The 18,768-nt window shown below is 38.1% G+C and overlaps 1 protein-coding gene across 3 annotated transcripts; it reads right to left on the reverse strand.

Annotated features, from left to right (window-relative positions):
* Positions 1-2,454: 2,454 nt before the first annotated feature.
* On the reverse strand, positions 2,455-4,610 carry LOC111897529 (barley B recombinant-like protein D). Of its 3 annotated transcripts, XM_023893486.3 has the most exons (4): positions 4,361-4,610; positions 4,109-4,271; positions 3,625-3,675; positions 2,455-3,535 (listed from the first exon to the last, which is right to left on the reverse strand). In XM_023893486.3, the coding sequence occupies exons 3-4, from the start codon at positions 3,625-3,627 to the stop codon at positions 2,633-2,635; spliced, it is 906 nt and encodes a 301-aa protein (XP_023749254.1). In that variant the 5' UTR covers positions 3,628-3,675; positions 4,109-4,271; positions 4,361-4,610; the 3' UTR covers positions 2,455-2,632. The 3 variants fall into 3 exon arrangements, with proteins under 3 accessions (XP_023749254.1, XP_023749259.1, XP_023749248.1); XM_023893491.3 differs by lacking the exon at positions 4,109-4,271 and having other exon boundaries at positions 3,625-3,669; XM_023893480.3 differs by lacking the exon at positions 4,109-4,271.
* Positions 4,611-18,768: the final 14,158 nt, after the last annotated feature.

Here is an 18,768-nt window from a genome sequence, read left to right on the forward strand (position 1 = left end):
TCCCTTTTCAAATGTTAATAGAGATCAATTGCAATTCTTACGTTTCAGTAGTTCATCTACTAAAGTCATGGTCAGACAACATGTGGATTTTATGGTCAGATTGATCTTCTTGTTGATGTCTTCAACCATTTGTGGCAAGTAAGGGTGATCTTTCTTTCTATAAAGTCTCCTTTAAGTTTTTTACTTTTCCTGTCATTAAGTTTCATGCTTTATAAACTTCCGTTTGTGTGTTGTATATAGTCTGTATGTGTTTGTTTATGTGATGATTTTTTTATTCATTTTGAAACTTCAGTTTCTTAGTTCATGTTGTGGCTTTGCTTTTTATAAAATAATTGATAATAGACATCCTCTGCGTTGGTTTTACATTTCCATTCGTTTTCAAATGTAGACATTGATGGGAGGTATCAAAGTGAGATTGTTTTTGTACACATGGATGTGTTCATGTAAACATTTAAATGACAAAAAAGAAGTTATTGATAAAATGTTACATATTTATGTAATGAAGATCATCAATCATATGAGTTTTTGGACTTAGAAGTTCTGGAAGGGTTGTGAGATAAGTTTAAATGGAAGCAACTATTTTCAGTCAAACAAATCAGTCACATTGATTAGTAAGCATGTTTTCTAAGTAATTAGAGTTAATGACTTAAGAGGGTAATAAGGTTTCCAGTTTGTCCGTATTAGGTCACTAAGGTTTTTTTTTTTGTGCGTATTAGACCAATATGGTTTTTATTACCGTTTAGAAATAGCCCTTTTACCGGTTTTGAAAACCGGTAAAAGGGCTATTTCTAAACGGTAATAACAATCATATTGGTCTAATACGCACAAAAAAAACCTTAGTGACCTAATACGGACAAACTGGAAACCTTATTACCCTCATAAGTCATTATCCCATAGTTAAAAGAATAAGAATCTTTTAATTTTAAAAATTGGTAAGTTAGAGCGTTCATAATTTCATATTTGTGCTCCTATAATCCTACTCCTCGTATAAATCTTTATACGATTAAAACATGGGACATAAACATTATTCAACTCACAAAAAAAAGTAAACGAAACAATTTGGGTGTTGGGGTACATACAGAATTTCTCTTTCATACACTTATATGTTAAATCGGATTTTGCAATAATCTCTCTATGGATAGAATACTAACTCTCGTTCCTAGACATTGTTATTAACAAAATAGTGTTGAATTAGACCTTATAAATATGTCGTGACATGCAACCTTCGTGTCAGGCGTCCGGTTGAAAGCTTTTGGATAAAAGGGGAACACCCCTTGGCAAATATTATTACTAAAAAGTTTTAAAAAAAAAAGTACAAAGAACGACGAGAACCGAAAGAGCCCTGAGAGACAAGCCAAAGCTAAGGGACAGACCTTAAAGCAAAGACAAACAAACAAAACAAAAGACCTAAAGTCGCCATCCCTAATCAACTGAAGAAGAGATAAGGACACCATGAGAGAAGCTAGGCTGAGTATCAAAAGCAAGCAAGCAGGGAGAGAATTTCTGGAATGGAAGTAAGGAGGGATACGTGAATAATAACTTTACCTGTTTATTTTTTATGTCGTATCGTGTTACCTCGTTTACTTAAATAATGATGACCAGATTCTTAAAATATAAAAACTCATCAACACGTCCGTTGTGGGAATGATGGTCATTTGTGTGTTTCGTTAAAAATACACTCAAAACATTAAATGTTATCGTAGGCCATTAGGTATAGAAAGACATGCCTAGTAACGTGGTTTCCCTCCACGTCACCACTATCTCCTTCTACATTATAGTTGGTGTACATGTAACTATCATGTTGTTGAATAGAAAGAAGAGAGGAAGAGAAAAGAAGAAAGAGCTTATTGTTTGTGGTTTTTCATGGTATGCACCATGGATGCCAACGAATCGTGGCACCACATCACCCCACCCCAGGGCGGTATGCACAGTTGTTGTGAGTTTGCTAGGTGACCACACGAGCCTCTCATCCTAAGTACACCGAATCACCATATGATTATTGTTTTTTATTAAATGTGATTTTCATTTAGTATTGCTTTTGTAATTATAGTAAATACAACTTGGCCACATTAGTCCTGTGACATTTTTTCCATATCCAATTATAAAATATCGAAGTGTCATTTAACTTTCAAATAAATAGCGCTTATACTACAATGGCAATAATTAAAACTTATTTCATTGTTAAAGCATAAAAATATAAAACTTAGGTTGTCAAAACTTCAAAAAAAAATTAAAAAATTAAAAATAAAAGGAAAACCATCAAGAGGGAGACAACCATAGTTGTGTTACATTGTTATGATTCTTTTTACCTTTTAATCAATAAGCCAGTTCAACTGTTCAAGTTATAAGGATCAGGAATGTGGCATTCCATTCCGTAATAGCAACCAAACCAGAATGGAATTAGCCATTCCATTCCATCACACCAAACAAGCAAACCTACATCCACACCACACATGTGAAAATGCATGAATAGATTTCAAGAGAGAATTATACAGTTCACAATTACACGATATCCCTTTTCTGTCACATACAACATAAAGGTAACAACGCCAACGCCAACGCCAACGCCAAATTACCTTTTCGCCCTCCCTTTAAACAAAATACTAAACTAAAACTTAACCCCTAGAAACACCTATTTCACCGTGCTGTAACGATTAGTCCCATGTTTAGCCCAATGTTCCTTCAAATCAAGAGGGGTAGAAAGGTCATAACCTTCAGAAGAAAGTCGAGTAAGCAATTTACTAAAAGCCCCTCCACTCATTTTTCTCCCACCAACTCTCGAATACTTCTTATTTGAAACTTGCGGTAAAGGATACATTGACATGGTGGTTGTACAACAAGCCGACTGCCACCCGCCACTCCCCCACCTATAACAAGGCTGCGGGACCCCCGTACACGAACACACCGGAACCGGCATCGTCAAATCATCAAAACTCACTTGATTCAATTCCGATTCATCTTTCCATTCTTCAACCTTCAATTTTACACTTTCACCCCTTCGTCTTCCAATCATTGGCGATTTCACTCCCTTCGTTTTGTAGGATTGAGGTTCGACTTCGTACGTATCTTCCCCGATTTCAAGCATGTGATGGATTTCTTGATTGGTGAATTTTACACTTTCACCCCTTCGTCTTCGAACCCTTGGCGATTTCGATTTTGATTTTGTGGTGGATTGGACTTGGACTTGGACTTGATATGTGTTGTCGTTGGGGATTTCGAACATGTGGTGGATTTCTTGGTTGGTGAAATTACGGTTTTGCCCTTGGGTTGGTGTGTTTTCGGGGAGTGTTGAGATTATGAAGTTGTTGTTATTGTTATTGTTGGTGCCTTGGAAACGAAGGGTGGCGATTGCTTCATCGCGCTGTTGCATGGCGGAGTTGCGTTCCGCTAGGGCGGCGTCGCGCTGTAGCATCGCCATGTCGCGTTCCGCGAACGCGCGTTTTCGTTCGTCGAGCGCGAGGTTGCGTTCTTGGATGGCGGCGTCTCGTTCGGCCATTATGGCCATGAATGTCTTAATGGTTAAGTGGTTGTGATCCTTTGAGAATTTAAAAAAAAAAAATGTTGTTTTAAATGTGTGGAAAATTTAAGAAATTGTGGTATGTTTGTTATGTTGTAGGATCTTACCATTTTTTTGGAGAAAGTGAAGCTAAAATATCATGCTTGATATGGCTGTTTCTGCACAATAATAAACAATATTGTTGTTATATGTTGATAATATATTGATAGACTTGGGGACTGCAAGAGAAATACTTTGGCATGAACATAATCAAACATAAAAGTACATCAAGAAAGTGTTAGAGAAGTTTAGTCTTAAGGATGCTAAAGTTAGAAGTAAACCCTTGGGAAATCTGAAGGTTATGAAGAAACAATCGAAACAGATGGATGAAAAATGTATGTGTAGTGTGCTACAATGTAGGGTTCTGATTAGCAATTTTATCAATTTTGAGGCATAACTATGTTGATGTTAATTAAGAATTTAAAACACAGATTTACTCATTGGGACTCATGCGTAGTCACTTAATTCTTAACATCATGAACCACACTGATGAAAATGTGATTAATCATATGGAGATATACTTTCAAAGTCTGGCTATGGAGAGAAACATACACACAAATACATGACCTCCGGACCACTCTCGGACCTTCAATTAACACATTACAGCAAGAATCAAACACATTGAGCTCTAATCCGTACAAATCATCAATTAGGGTTAGCAAATGCGGCATATGCTGAAGATAATGAGCTCAAGGAAAGTCAAAACGCCGTACAACTGAAAAACGGTGAAGGCATCACGGATCCAAGCAATCGCAAATACAAAACAGGACAAATGTACGAATAATGAGAAATAATGGAAGTTACCGGAGGAAGGAGAGAAGCCGGAAGGCGACGACGGCGAATAACCGAGAAGAGAAATACAACTGGTTTTGGTCCTTTTCTTTGTGGTTGTTGTGCTTCTCCGTTAACTTTGCCACCTACATTTTACAGAAATATGGAATTTTGGCGGGGCCGGCGTGGAGTATACGCCGGCGAATGTGTGTGAAAATGTTGAAGATCCCCCTCCCCCCCTGGTATCTCCTTTTGCCTTGCTTTGTCCTTGACACGTATTGACTATTGACCTCGGTCATTTTATATTCCCTTTTTGCGTAATTTCAGCTTGCCGGTTGTCTACTTGATACTATTTGGAGTAAAATACAAACTTGGTCCATGGTTGGTTTAAGTTTTGATTTTTGTTTAAATATAGTCCTTGTGTTTTTATTTTGCTGTGTATGTGGTCCTTCCAACATACTTTGTTCGAGAGAAACCGTTAACGCATAAGATGTGCTTCTCATATGAGGGTATAAAGGTAATTTGTATGACCCGAAAGTGAAATTTACATTGCTACACATCATTTTGTTACTCTTTATGAATATGTCAACCAAAGAAAAATAATGTTAAATATTTACATAATTTGGTTGTAGGTGTTTCATACTCAATGATAAAAGGTTCCCTAGGAAAATTTGATCCCAAGATAGATGAAGAAATAGTGTGGGATATGGATTATTGTTAATGTGACTTAAGAATTAAAGATTTGAAATGAGAGTTTGAGTATTTAACAATTCAATTGAGCATCTAGATAATGAATGAAGCATCTAGAATTCAGTGGAGTATCTAGAATTCAATGGAGTATTTAGATATTGCATGGAGCATCTAGATATTTGATGTGTGTAAAACCCACTAGTTTTAAACCTACTTTTAATTATCAAATAACACACAAAAGGCAGTGAACCTATCAATTGTGGTATAGTTCAAGCAAGTAGGGTATCGAACACAGGGAACGGCAAATTAAATACTAAAAACTAATTTATCTAATTTAACTAATAAGTAGGGGTTTTCTCTAGTTTTACAAGACTAGAAACTTACTAATGATTACTTGTTAAGCTAGAAAACGAAGACTTTGACTAGATTCAATAACGGAGAAGTACTTCTATTTAGTTCAACTTAATTGATCCTATGGTTGATTTCAAGGTAAAAGTGCAATGGATTAATTCTTTTGCTAGTTACCGATTCGATTGATTAATTCCGTATTCACTTCATTAACCCTTAGCAAATAAATCAATTTAAACAATGGCCAGTTGTCTATTTCAATTAAATTTACTAGATATAATGTTCGGGTTAAGTTAGACTTGCAATAGCTAATTAATTTATCTTTTAATTAACTTCTTGTTTAATGGTCATCTCACAAGCTTGCACATAAATTTACTTGATTTTCTTATTAATCCTAGTTTCATGTTCACTACACTAGACATATGACAAAAAGTGTTCACTAAGCATATGAGATTGATAACTAATAGATGTTCATGCTAATTAATTATCTCCCTATTAACAGAAAATCAATTATCATTCATATACAAGGTTCTTTAGCAAGCTAAAATAACTAAATTAACCAACATAGAATTAATCCTACCAAGAATCAAACCATATTACCAATTTCGTATCCCCAAACAGAAGTTTAAAGAATTTAGCTCATAACTAAGGTAAATAACAGCAAACAAATAAGTTCAAGTTGCTTAATCATGTTGACAAAACAAAAGAAACAAGTAGAATGATGGAATTATGCCTTAATTACTCCCAGAATTGGATTCTAGCTTCCTTGGTCGACTTCTAGGGTTCTTCTGGCTTCTTATTCGCAGCTGAGCACTTCTGAATCGTCCCAGAACTTCTGCCTCTCGATCTGTGGAATTATCTTTAAATAAGCGGTCCGACTCGTCGAGTCAAGTGGTGACTCGTCGAGTCCCTCTCACATTCTCCGTATTGCGATAACTATCTGGGATCCCGAGTCATTATCCTTCTGATTCCTCGACCGGACTCGTCGAGTAGCTATCTGACTCGACGAGTAGAAGCTTCTTTTTCAGTGTTTTCCTTCTTCATTCCACTCTCAATCTTCTAACCGCTTCTCTTGCTTCCTTTTGCTCCCGAGCTTCATCTTTGGACTGAAAAACATAATTTAACACTTTTAAGTACCTTTTGTCCATAATATGCGATAATTTAGCTAATATATGAATAAAAAACTATACTAAATACACACTAAATATGCACACATCAAAATACCCCACACTTGTCTTTTGCTTGCCCCCAAGCAAAACTGAATTTTAATCACATTAGAATTATGTATAACAACTCCAATCTAACCCAGCCATTATGCCAAGACCGCAACGCATGCATTTGTGTCTAAAATTTTTCCTAAAGAACCCCCCCATATTCCAAATACTCACAATCCTCATAAACATTCACCCACTCACCCCGAACTATGCTCATTTTATGCAACCCTCCGAATCCATCCGCAGAAAACCTCTTTACCCTCAAGGTATTTTTAATTGAGCAACCCAAGCATACATATTCTAGAATTACAACTTTTCGATACCACATTGGAATTCTTTGAATTCTTCACTTCTTTGAACATTTCATCTTTGATATCTTTGAATTCACCAACTTGTATTAGCTTTTGGCATCTTCAACTTTTTTTGGATTTCTTGGAATTTTGATCTTTTGATCTTCACTTTATTTTCTCCAAAACTCTTATAACTTTTCTTGTAATTCTTTTTTTATACATGTACCTCACTTTTTTTTCACTCAAAAACCTACATGCTTAAGCAGGGGCGCTCAATCTCAACCTTTATTGGCTAATGATAAAAACTTTCCTGGATACATTTCAGGTTTAGGCTGCTAAACATATTGCATCCCTCAGGCTGAGCAAGGTCGTGTTTTTGTCCCATGATTTCACTAGAATAAGGAAGCCACAAATGCACTAGAACGTATATAGGCTCAACTAAACATTTGGGTCTTCATGCAATTATTAACACAATCCTAATATGGAATCCTAATTTTTACCAAAATTTTCTAATTAAATCCTAAATAATACTTTTGGTATGCAAAAAAAAATTTAAAATTGACTATTATGTAACCAACCCCCTACCCCACACTTATGTAATGCAATGCCCTCATTGCATATGATGCATAAAAACATAAAAAGAAACTAAAGAGGGAATTGGAACAAACTCCCCTGGGATAGCAGTCGATAGGTTGATCATTTCCATTTTAAGCTCCAACTTCAATCAACTTTAGACATGGTAACATCTCATCCATGCCTTGGGTGTCAAAACTCGTGTGGGTCGCTTCAAATACGCGGAAATTAGTGTAAGATCTTCAAGAATGGAAATGGAAGAATAAGTGAGCAAGTGGGACCAGTAGCAGCATCAAATCAGCAGTCCATCGGTATAAAAAAATGATTGACTCGTCGAGTCTTATGATGGACTCGTCGAGTACCAGCGCGCCTTCTCAGAATATGTAAAAATACAAGGCAACTCGGCGAGTCTACTTAGTGCACTCGTCAAGTAGCCACTGAACGAAAAAAAACTTGGTATTTTGCAACTGTTTTAGCTTCCAAAAACTTCTTTAACCCTTCCTCACATTTGGACTCAATTGCTCATACCCCCTAGGACCGGACTCGATACTTTGACGTTAAAAACTCGCTTCCTTGACTCGCTCTTACTCTAGAAAACATCCATGCTTTACATCTCTAAACCATCCTAAGCAAGCAATCATAATTCAATCCTGAAAAATAACTAAAGCAAACAACCATTAAACATAATAAAATCTCAAAGCATACACACCAAATAAAAATAAAACTTGTTTGATTAAAAACACAAAAACATCAATCTTCATCTTCCTCATCATCATTGGCGGCTCCACTTCCCCCGGCTCCGCTTCGTCTCGCAGCAATCCTTTCATCCCAAGATGGAATGAATGGGTAATTCCCACCATCAATACGTGGGATATTGAAGTGGTCAAAAAGTAGAATGTGGGATTGGTTGCTAAAGTTCAGTCCCCTCGCCAATTGATCCTGCATCCGCCTCATCTCTACATTGTACCAATCCATTGGTACATCTTCATTTTCGACCGGAATCACTGGCGGCTCGTCCTCCACATCCCGTTCTCTTCTCGATCTCACCCTCCTTCCCGGTGCATCGGGACCAACAACGGGGTCATCATTTGGGATGGCATAATGGCCACCACCATAGTTTTCAATTATCCGCGCTCGTCGGAAAAGAATGGGATTAAACGGGGGCGTCGGGATTATTGTCATGAAGTTCCAGGCACCGCGGTTCATCAACCCGAATGAATTAGCCAATCGAGTGACAAACATTCCTCCATTGATACGGGAGGTTTTGCGATCTTTGATCGCACCCTCCGAAAGGTATGAAGCAATACACCACGGGATGTTGCAAAAGACGTCGGGTGTTATTATGCTCCATAAGTAGAAAACGTCAAGGTTAGAGACCTTGTCATCGTCTTTCCTTTGGTTGATGGTGGAGGAAATAAGGCGGTGAATGAGGCGGTGAGTCGGGGATCGGATGCTCCCTTCTTGTGCAGACTTTGGGATGTAAACTTTGTTTCCTATGGTATTCCACCAACCCGCGCTTGTGACTCCATCGGGGAATGCCATATGAGTGTTTGCTAAGAAATCCCGAAAGATGTTTGTTGTCACCAAGGGTTGATCATAGATCCCTAGTCGGCAGGCAAGGTCCACCACCGAGCATTGACGATACTCGCCCCCAAGACAAAAAGTAAAGCTCGTCGGGTGATACACATCCACTCCCCCGGTGAAAGACACCGTGGAGAAAAACTCCAAGCAAAGCTCTAAATACACCGGCTCTTGTATGCGGAAGACCCGGCTCCACCCGTCACACACCATAATTTCGCCTTCATGTTGGAACTCCTTCAAAAGGTAAGGAGCTAGTTCTTCTTCATAGCTAACACTTTGCAGCCATTCCCAATCAATTCTGTTCGGAACATACACCTCCTTCTTCTTAATGTCGGAGAGCTTCTTCTTCCACTTCCTCATTGTTGAAGCGGATTCAATTTGTGGGAAGTTTAACCATGGAAACTCCCCTTGGCTACCAGTTGAAGATTGTCCTCTTCTGAACATGATGTCTGCAAAATAAACACACAAAACCCAGAAACACAGAAAATAATTAAAAACTGAAATGTAACTGTAAATCGACTGGACTCGTCGAGTCCATGCCCGACTCGACGAGTCGCGCAACCTGCACGAGTCAGTCGACGGGTCGCATAAAATTGGACCATAAAACTTGTAATTTCTTTCAAGGGTTTTTGTTCAAGGACTTCCTACTAAGTAATAAGGCCAAACTAAACGTTCAAAACAACAATATTCATGAAAAATCGAAACCCTAGAATTTCATTACTTTTCAAAAACGGGTTTTTTTTATGCAATTGCATGTATAGATGGCCTTATAATCTCATTCTTTCTAGAAATCAAGAAGAAAGTTGTTACCTTTTGAGTTTAAACCTTGAGAAATTGGAAGAAGATTTGAAGATTTCTTTGAATGCTTGAGAGAGCGTTTGCGAAAGGGGTACCCGGCGAGTGTGGTGTGGAAACTGAATTTTTTTTAGGGTTAAAACCCTATTTACCAGATGTAAAAGTAATTTCGAAATTATTTTTTTCTGTAAATAAAACCGACTCGTCGAGTCAGGGTCAGACTCGGCGAGTCTAGTCGCGCAGTTAAAGATTTTCAGTAATCAATATATACTCGGCGAGTCTTTTAAAAATTTGCATATTTTTCAAAAATCTTCTGTTTATTATGAATCATTTCACCCCACACTTAGGCTAGGCACACTCTCAAGCAGACATGTCCGATGATTTGGAAGATTAAAATTGTGAAACGAAACAAAAACTAAAAAAAACTAAAGAGTAAAAGAAAGCAAACTCTAACGACGGGTTGCCTCCCGCCAAGCGCTTCTTTTTGAGGAGTCATGAGCTAGACTCCTTCCCATTTACGTTTTGTCATCTTCAAGCATCGGGAATGTACGCCTCATTTTTTGTGGTTTATACTTGGTCTTGTAGGCGTGAATCTTTTTCTTGTAAGCCCTCTTCAATTCGTCTCTTCTCCTTTTCATTGCCTCATCTTCAGCTGCTTGGTCTTTCCTTTTTCTCTTTTTCTGCTTTACCTTTTTCTTTTTCACCAACTCTTGAACATCCTTCTCTTTAAATTTAATGACTTCATATTTCATGATGGTCCGTGCTCTAGGTTTAGTGGTGAATTGGTGATCAGCTTCCTCCTTCCTTTCCTTTATTCCTGCATCCTTTCCCGTGCTTAACCCTTCTCCAAATGGCATCGTATCAAGGCATGCCACATCAGCGTGTTGGACCTCCATTCCCTTTACTTCTTCTGCAGATTGTTCTTCAAAAGAATCAAAAACAGTAATTGAACCCAGTGTATGTGAAGAACTATCAACAAACAAATCAGCTTTGGTCAAGTTTTTATCCAAATCGACTGGACTCGTCGAGTCCATTATGACGACTCGGCGAGTCGGATCGTGTTCGATCAATCCTGGAGTGTTTTCTGAGTTGGCTCCTTTTAGTAGATTTTCTAGCTCCTCCAAGTCTTTGTTAGCATCTTCAACTCCTTCAAAGTGTAGTGTGAACTTACTTGGGTCTTCTTTTAGTAAAATTTCAAGCTCTTTTTGTAATACCTCATCATCCAATTGGATAAATGAGATTTCTTCTCGCTTTTCTTCGTCTTGCTTGACTTCTGGAATAGCTTTAAACATCACCGACTCATCCCCCACTCTTAATGTCAATGTAGACTCACATATGTCAATTAGGGCACACGCGGTGTTTAAGAATGATCTTCCCAAAATAATTGGTATTTCGGGGTCTTCTTCCATTTCCACCACCACGAAGTCTACTGGAAAAATAAACTTGTCCACTTTGATAAGGAGGTTTTCACAAATGCCTTGTGGATTAATTATCGTTTTGTTTGCCAAATGGATTCTCATATTTACCGGCCTTGGTGCTGGTAAATTTAGCTTCTTAAAGAATGAGTAGGGCATCAAATTAATGCTTGCACCTGAATCAACCAATGCTCGTGTAGAAACTTCATTACCAAATTGGCATGGAATTACTATGTTACCCGGATCACCCTTCTTCTCAGGCAGCTCACTCATCAATATCTCCGCGACTTCAGCCAAATCCTTCCTAGCAGCAAAAAGGCCTTTAAGCAAGTTAAAGTATTTAGGAGTTTGGAGCATTGTTTCCACAAATGGCATATTGACTTGTAAAGCTTTAACATGCTCCATGAAGGTTCTATAGGCTTGAATTTTTTCTGCAGGCATGGCTCTGGTTGGGTATGGCAAAGGAGGGTTGTATGGCTTTAGGAAACTGACAGTATCTTCATTCCCGACTAGACTCGTCAAGTCCATGAGAGTGACTCGGCGAGTCTGGTCGGGTTTTTCTGGTTCTGGTTTTTCTTCCTTCCGTGCCTTCTTCTTGGAGACTCTTAGTGTTTCTGTAAATTCTTCTTCACTGCTGGAGGTTATTACGCTCATGTTCTCCTTTCTTGGATTGGGCTCGGTGTTGCTCGGAAGTTGACCCGGTCTTCTTTCATTCACTTGATGTGCAAGCTGTCCCAGCTGTTTCTCAATGTTGAGAATGGAAGCTTGCTGATTCCTCAACATGTTCCTGGTTTCTTGCATTGCTACATCGTGATCATTATGCCTTTTCTCGGATGCGGTTATGAACCTTGTGAGTATATCTTCTAAATTTGCTTTCTTTTCCGCCACCGGCTCTTCCTTTTGATAGAATCCCCTCTCCCTCTGTTTGTATTTCTCCTCTTTAGCCTTTTTATACTCTTCGTATGGGAGCCATTCCTTCTTTGGTTTCCTCCAGCCTTCATCGTATCTATCGCCACTGGAATAAAATACTGGAGCCTTTTTATTTCCATTCTCGTATCGATCACATTCCTTGGTAAGATGGGGGCCGCCACAATTTTCGCATCCTACCCTAATAGCATGGATCGTTTGATCCATTTTCGTCATTCTTCGGTCTAGGCTATCGAGTTTAGCTATTACCGCCGCCATGCCATCGTTCACCGAGTTTACTGCTCCACGAGTCACTTCATTCCTCGGATTGTGGTATTCTCTAGAATGCTTAGAGAATTCTTCAATTAATTCCTTTATTTCCGGAGGTGGCTTTCGGGTGAGCGGGCCTTGGGAATCGAGTAGTTGCCTTGTGGTGACATTAACTCCATCATAAAAGATGGAGACCTCCTGTTGGCTATTAAGATCATGGTGTGGGCAATTTCTAAGTAGGCTCTTGTACCTTTCCCAAGCTTCATAAAGAGATTCTCCGGGTTGTTGCTCGAAGTTGGCAATGACTTTCTTTAGCTTGGCTATCTTGGAAGGTGGGCAGAAATGGTCAATGAACTCTTCTTTCATCTTGGCCCATGTGGTGACCGATCCGGGAGGAAGTGATTTTAACCAATCTTTCGCAGCGCCTTTAAACGTGACAGGGAGCATTCGAAGAAGCTGGGTCTCGCGTGGAACATTAGGTACGTTGAAGTAGTCGGCCACATCATTTACTTCGTCCAAATGCTTGTAAGCGTCTTCATGATCTCTCCCGTAAAAAGGGATCTCCTTGAGTTGAGCGAGAATATGGCCCTTTAGCTCAAACGTAGCGGTTGCGGGAATTGCGGGTTGCACAAGTCCCGGCCCGGTGTCATCACGCATCCTTTTCTTCCATTCCCCCATGGGGACTTCATCGATGTTAGCCATAGTGATAGCTAACTCTTCTTCGGAATCGGTTTCGTGCTTGGAAATATGCTCTTTTTCTTCCTCGGTCTCGTACTCGCTACCTTCGTGAATTGGTTCTTCAATTGTTAATGAGGCACTGGATACTCGTGATTTGCTGCCTTTCTTCTTGTTGAAAACGGATTTCAAGTTCTTGAGTGGTGAGTTCTTTGAAGTTGCGGTTTCTCCTATGGCTTTTCCCTTGCTTCTCTTTAGTGCGGATTCCGGGTCTTCCAAAGGTGGTACTAGAGGTGTGTCCGATCCTCGGGTCATGAAACAGCTGAAAAAAAACGAAACAAAAGAAACGAAACGCGTAAAAGGAATAAAAACGAAAAAAAATAAAGACTAAAACAGCGCTGGACTCGCCGAGTCTGCTCGAATGCACTCGGCGGGTTCAAGGCAAAAACAGAAAATAAAAATTTCTAGTTATTCTAAAGACGAAATTTTATTAAAACTAAATCTACTTACTGATTTGCTTTGTAAATAACTTTGTGTAAGATAAATCCCACACAAAGGATCGATTAAACTAGATTTTACTATTAATTTTAGAACCGTTCCCCGGCAACGGCGCCAAAAACTTGATGTGTGTAAAACCCACTAGTTTTAAACCTACTTTTAATTATCAAATAACACACAAAAGGCAGTGAACCTATCAATTGTGGTATAGTTCAAGCAAGTAGGGTATCAAACACAGGGAACGGCAAATTAAATACTAAAAACTAATTTATCTAATTTAACTAATAAGTAGGGGTTTTCTCTAGTTTTACAAGACTAGAAACTTACTAATGATTACTTGTTAAGCTAGAAAACGAAGACTTTGACTAGATTCAATAACGGAGAAGTACTTCTATTTAGTTCAACTTAATTGATCCTATGGTTGATTTCAAGGTAAAAGTGCAATGGATTAATTCTTTTGCTAGTTACCGATTCGATTGATTAATTCCGTATTCACTTCATTAATCCTTAGCAAATAAATCAATTTAAACAATGGCCAGTTGTCTATTTCAATTAAATTTACTAGATATAATGTTCGGGTTAAGTTAGACTTGCAATAGCTAATTAATTTATCTTTTAATTAACTTCTTGTTTAATGGTCATCTCACAAGCTTGCACATAAATTTACTTGATTTTCTTATTAATCCTAGTTTCATGTTCACTACACTAGACATATGACAAAAAGTGTTCACTAAGCATATGAGATTGATAACTAATAGATGTTCATGCTAATTAATTATCTCCCTATTAACAGAAAATCAATTATCATTCATACATAAGGTTCTTTAGCAAGCTAAAATAACTAAATTAACCAACATAGAATTAATCCTACCAAGAATCAAACCATATTACCAATTTCGTATCCCCAAACAGAAGTTTAAAGAATTTAGCTCATAACTAAGGTAAATAACAGCAAACAAATAAGTTCAAGTTGATTAATCATGTTGACAAAACAAAAGAAACAAGTAGAATGATGGAATTATGCCTTAATTACTCCCAGAATTGGATTCTAGCTTCCTTGGTCGACTTCTAGGGTTCTTCTGGCTTCTTATTCGCAGCTGAGCACTTCTGAATCGTCCCAGAACTTCTGCCTCTCGATCTGTGGAATTATCTTTAAATAAGCGGTCCGACTCGTCGAGTCAAGTGGTGACTCGTCGAGTCCCTCTCACATTCTCCGTATTGCGATAACTATCTGGGATCCCGAGTCATTATCCTTCTGATTCCTCGACCGGACTCGTCGAGTAGCTATCTGACTCGACGAGTAGAAGCTTCTTTTTCAGTGTTTTCCTTCTTCATTCCACTCTCAATCTTCTAACCGCTTCTCTTGCTTCCTTTTGCTCCCGAGCTTCATCTTTGGACTGAAAAACATAATTTAACACTTTTAAGTACCTTTTGTCCATAATATGCGATAATTTAGCTAATATATGAATAAAAAAACTATACTAAATACACACTAAATATGCACACATCAATATTCAATGGAACATCCTAGAAATAAATGGAGATTTGGAAGAACAATGTGGCATTTGGAGTTGGGGTTGAAGCATCTGACATAAGACATAAGACTGGAGCGTCAGAAGAAGCATCATGCATAGCATACGCCACATTGTGGTCATGATGTGCCATCTCGGTGATCATGATGAGCTTATGAGTGTTGATATGTTACTTATTTACTACTAGAAGGATGATGCTCCACCAAAGGGCTTGATGCGACATTTGTGATTGTAACAACCACTTTTCAGGTATGAGTTGTTATCTAGTTGATTTGAATTATAATTGAGAAAAATGGGTTTTTTGACAAAGTGTGATGCGAGTTATGTGTGATGCAGCACGAGCCACGTTGATAAGTAGTGGTGCGACCCATATCTTGGTCGCAAGACTGCATATGCATAAAATCCTAATTTTTTGGCTTTGAGCCCTATATAAAGAAACTATCATGCTCTTTATCACCAGCCTCTACCCTATGTATATGAAACCCTAGCCCTTTGTGCCTCCTTAGAGATATTTTGGTGTATTTTTTAGATCCTTGAAGAGGAAGTAAGCTTGTGGTGCTTGTAGAAGTCCTTTTCAACTGAAGATTCTACCTTCTAGTCACTTCTCCATAAATATAAGTCCTAAAGTTCATTGCTTTATTCAAATTTATGCTTAGATCTAGGTCTAGGATGTGATTTTGGTCCATTTTAGCCCTTTAGACTTGCTTCTTGGAGTATGAGCAACTCCAAAACCTTAGAATGGATTTGTGTAGCCTAATGGTCATTTGGGAGTCGAAAAAGGGTGTGCATGGGCTTACATTAATTCATGTACAAGTTCTTGGTCATTTTGAGCTTATAAGAAGTTAAGGTTTGAGATTTAGCTTGAGTGAGCCTTGGTTTTGGATAAATTTTAAAACTTTATCTATTAAGTCCTTTGTGAGTTTTAGATCTAAGAGTCCGAGCCTTGATCTGAAGGGATTAAGTGCTTAATTTAAAAATGGATTATGCTCTACAAAGCACGAAGTGGCCAAGGTTTGGTTACGATGTGAGTTTTGATGAGGCCTAGAGAGTATTTTATCATCATGTGATCGCGATACGATAAGTAGTCGCAACGCGTTCACCATTGAACGTTTGACTTTGAACAGTTGATTGTTGACTTTTTGAACAGTTTGAATTTTGGTCAAACTTTGAGGGATTTAAGTTGTAGACTGAGTTTTAACCTCTAATTGTTATTTAAATGGTTTGTAAGACCGATTCTTACAAGTGCGCGAGTGTGCCAATGATCCTTCAGTTTTGTAACAACCCAAAAACCATGATAATTTTTTTTTTCATTTTTAAACAAGAGTTACAGTCATCAAATTGTTCCAAAACCATTACACAATAACAATGTCAAATTATCAGAGTAACAATATCAAAAAAAAAAAAAAAAAAAAAAAAAAAAAAAAAAAGCGGAAAATAGTGAAGGAGAATGTTCTGTCATCACGTCGGACCCTTCTCCTTAGTACCGGAAGTACTTGAAACCATAAATATAAACTATAAGCTAAAGCTTAGTGAGTTTCCCCAAAGTACCACATACCATACATATTCTTACAAATAATGCTTGCTAAGGGCCAAATCTCGGTCTTCCATATAGGTGTCAGCAACAAGATCTTGGTATTTCATACAGATGTCAGGGGCCACATCCTGGTCTTTCATACAATTTCCAGGGGCTAGATCCTAGTCTTTCATACACATATCACAAAGATAGATAACATCCTATATCACAAATAATGGGTCGACCTTGGTGCCTTCGACCCATTGATAAAATGAGAAAACACACCTCGGTCTACTGATAAATAACTGGATGCTCGGCTACAAAACCAGAAGATCTCACACTAAACACAAACAAATAACCCTATTCAAAATTAGGTTATAAACCATAACCGTGTGTGACATCCCCAATTTTCTCGGCCAGGAAATACCGATTTAGTTTACGCTTTTAAAATAAAATCAGAGTAATTTTCCAAAAGATGTTGCGGAATTTGTTCCAAAACAAAATATAATAAAAATTTATCAAAACATTTCATAAAGAAATATGTTTTCGTTATATAACAAAACCTCGGGATGTCATGTTCCGATACAGACCAAAAGCATAAACAATACATTATAAGCCTTACAACAGTTATTTACATCTACTGGCCTATAATCAAAAAGCATCTTGTTGTCTTCCAATTATGCTCGGGGTCCACTACCTATAATACAGAAATCTGAGTGGGTCAGGCTTGGGAGCCTGGTGACCATATAGGGTTTTCAACCCACAACTAATAATAAATTTATTAATTTCATCAACCAATGAAAAATTTATTAATTTCATCAAACAACAATAATTCTTATTACTCATTCTCGTTATCCTCACTTTACGTCCCTAAACACTTATCATAAGGGACCTAGCCTAAGGATTTTCATCTGGGTGACAACACTGCTTTAGGGGACTCCTCAGCAATTTATGTCAATAAGGCAACCATGTAGGGGATGGAGTATACCATTGAACACTAAGTTCACAAACACCTACAAGTTGCGAGCCTGCTAGCATTCCACTAGACTGTCTAGAAAGGTATGTGCTCGTCATCTATACTCCACTAGATGACTGGACAATAACAATATCGAGGTCTTTCATCGTTTTAACACACATCAACTATTTCATATACCCATGTTTTACCCAACATATTTGTAGATAAAAATACATATACAGTTTAAAACTTGTATAAAATATCTATTCAACACCCATCTCAATTAAACAAACAATATAATTACACATAGAACATATTTTAAAGAAAATACTTCATATCTATGTGTAAGAAGAAAGTGACTATACACTCACTTGATAAGATGGTAATCGGGCAGCACCTCGTCTCTTAAAATAATATTCTTCAATGAAACTGAGATGGTTTCTCAAAAAACGGGCTTCACGTGGACAGAGTTTCGGCTCGAAAACTCTTTTTCTCGGGATCTTCGGGGCTCTGGAACTTGCTTTGGGTGCTAGGACGATACACTAGGCTTCGGGGGTATTTCTTGCAATTTAGGAGAGAGTATAAGGGTGAGAGATGTAAAGAAAGTAAACAAAAATCGGGCAGCCTTGAGTTCTATTTATAATGGTCCGAAGCTGCTGACTACGTTGAGCGTAAGTCCTCGGTACGTTGGGCATACTGCGAGGCGGTCCACTATGCGGGGCATACGGGTGGATCATTTCGGACGCATCGGAGCTACATTCACTTGTCGACAATGTGATGGAGTAGGCCACATGGCCCAACTCAGACCATGAACACGAGTACGTTGGGCGTACTCCGAATTTCCAAACTTCTAAAATTCGTATCTTTCGCATATAAGCTCCATTTTGACGTTCTTTATATCCACGCGTAGGTGAGACTATGCTCTACAACTTTCGTTTAGACTCCTTCGGCTAATTTTGACTTCATTTTCAATATTATATTTTTAACAGGTCGGGACAGGAAAGGTCCGTTAAAAATTCATAACTTCTTCATCCAACGTCTGTTTTCGTTTGTCTTTTTATCGTTAAACTACTAACGACGAGATCTTCGATTCTCGTTTAGGTTGTTTTAGCTAAAAACCACTCGATCTAAAATTCGAGTTTCGGGTTGCATATTGCTATGCTGAAACTTAGATAAATCATAACTT

Source organism: Lactuca sativa, chromosome 3 (genome assembly GCF_002870075.4).
Source record: "Lactuca sativa cultivar Salinas chromosome 3, Lsat_Salinas_v11, whole genome shotgun sequence".
Classification (NCBI taxonomy): Eukaryota; Viridiplantae; Streptophyta; class Magnoliopsida; order Asterales; family Asteraceae; genus Lactuca; species Lactuca sativa.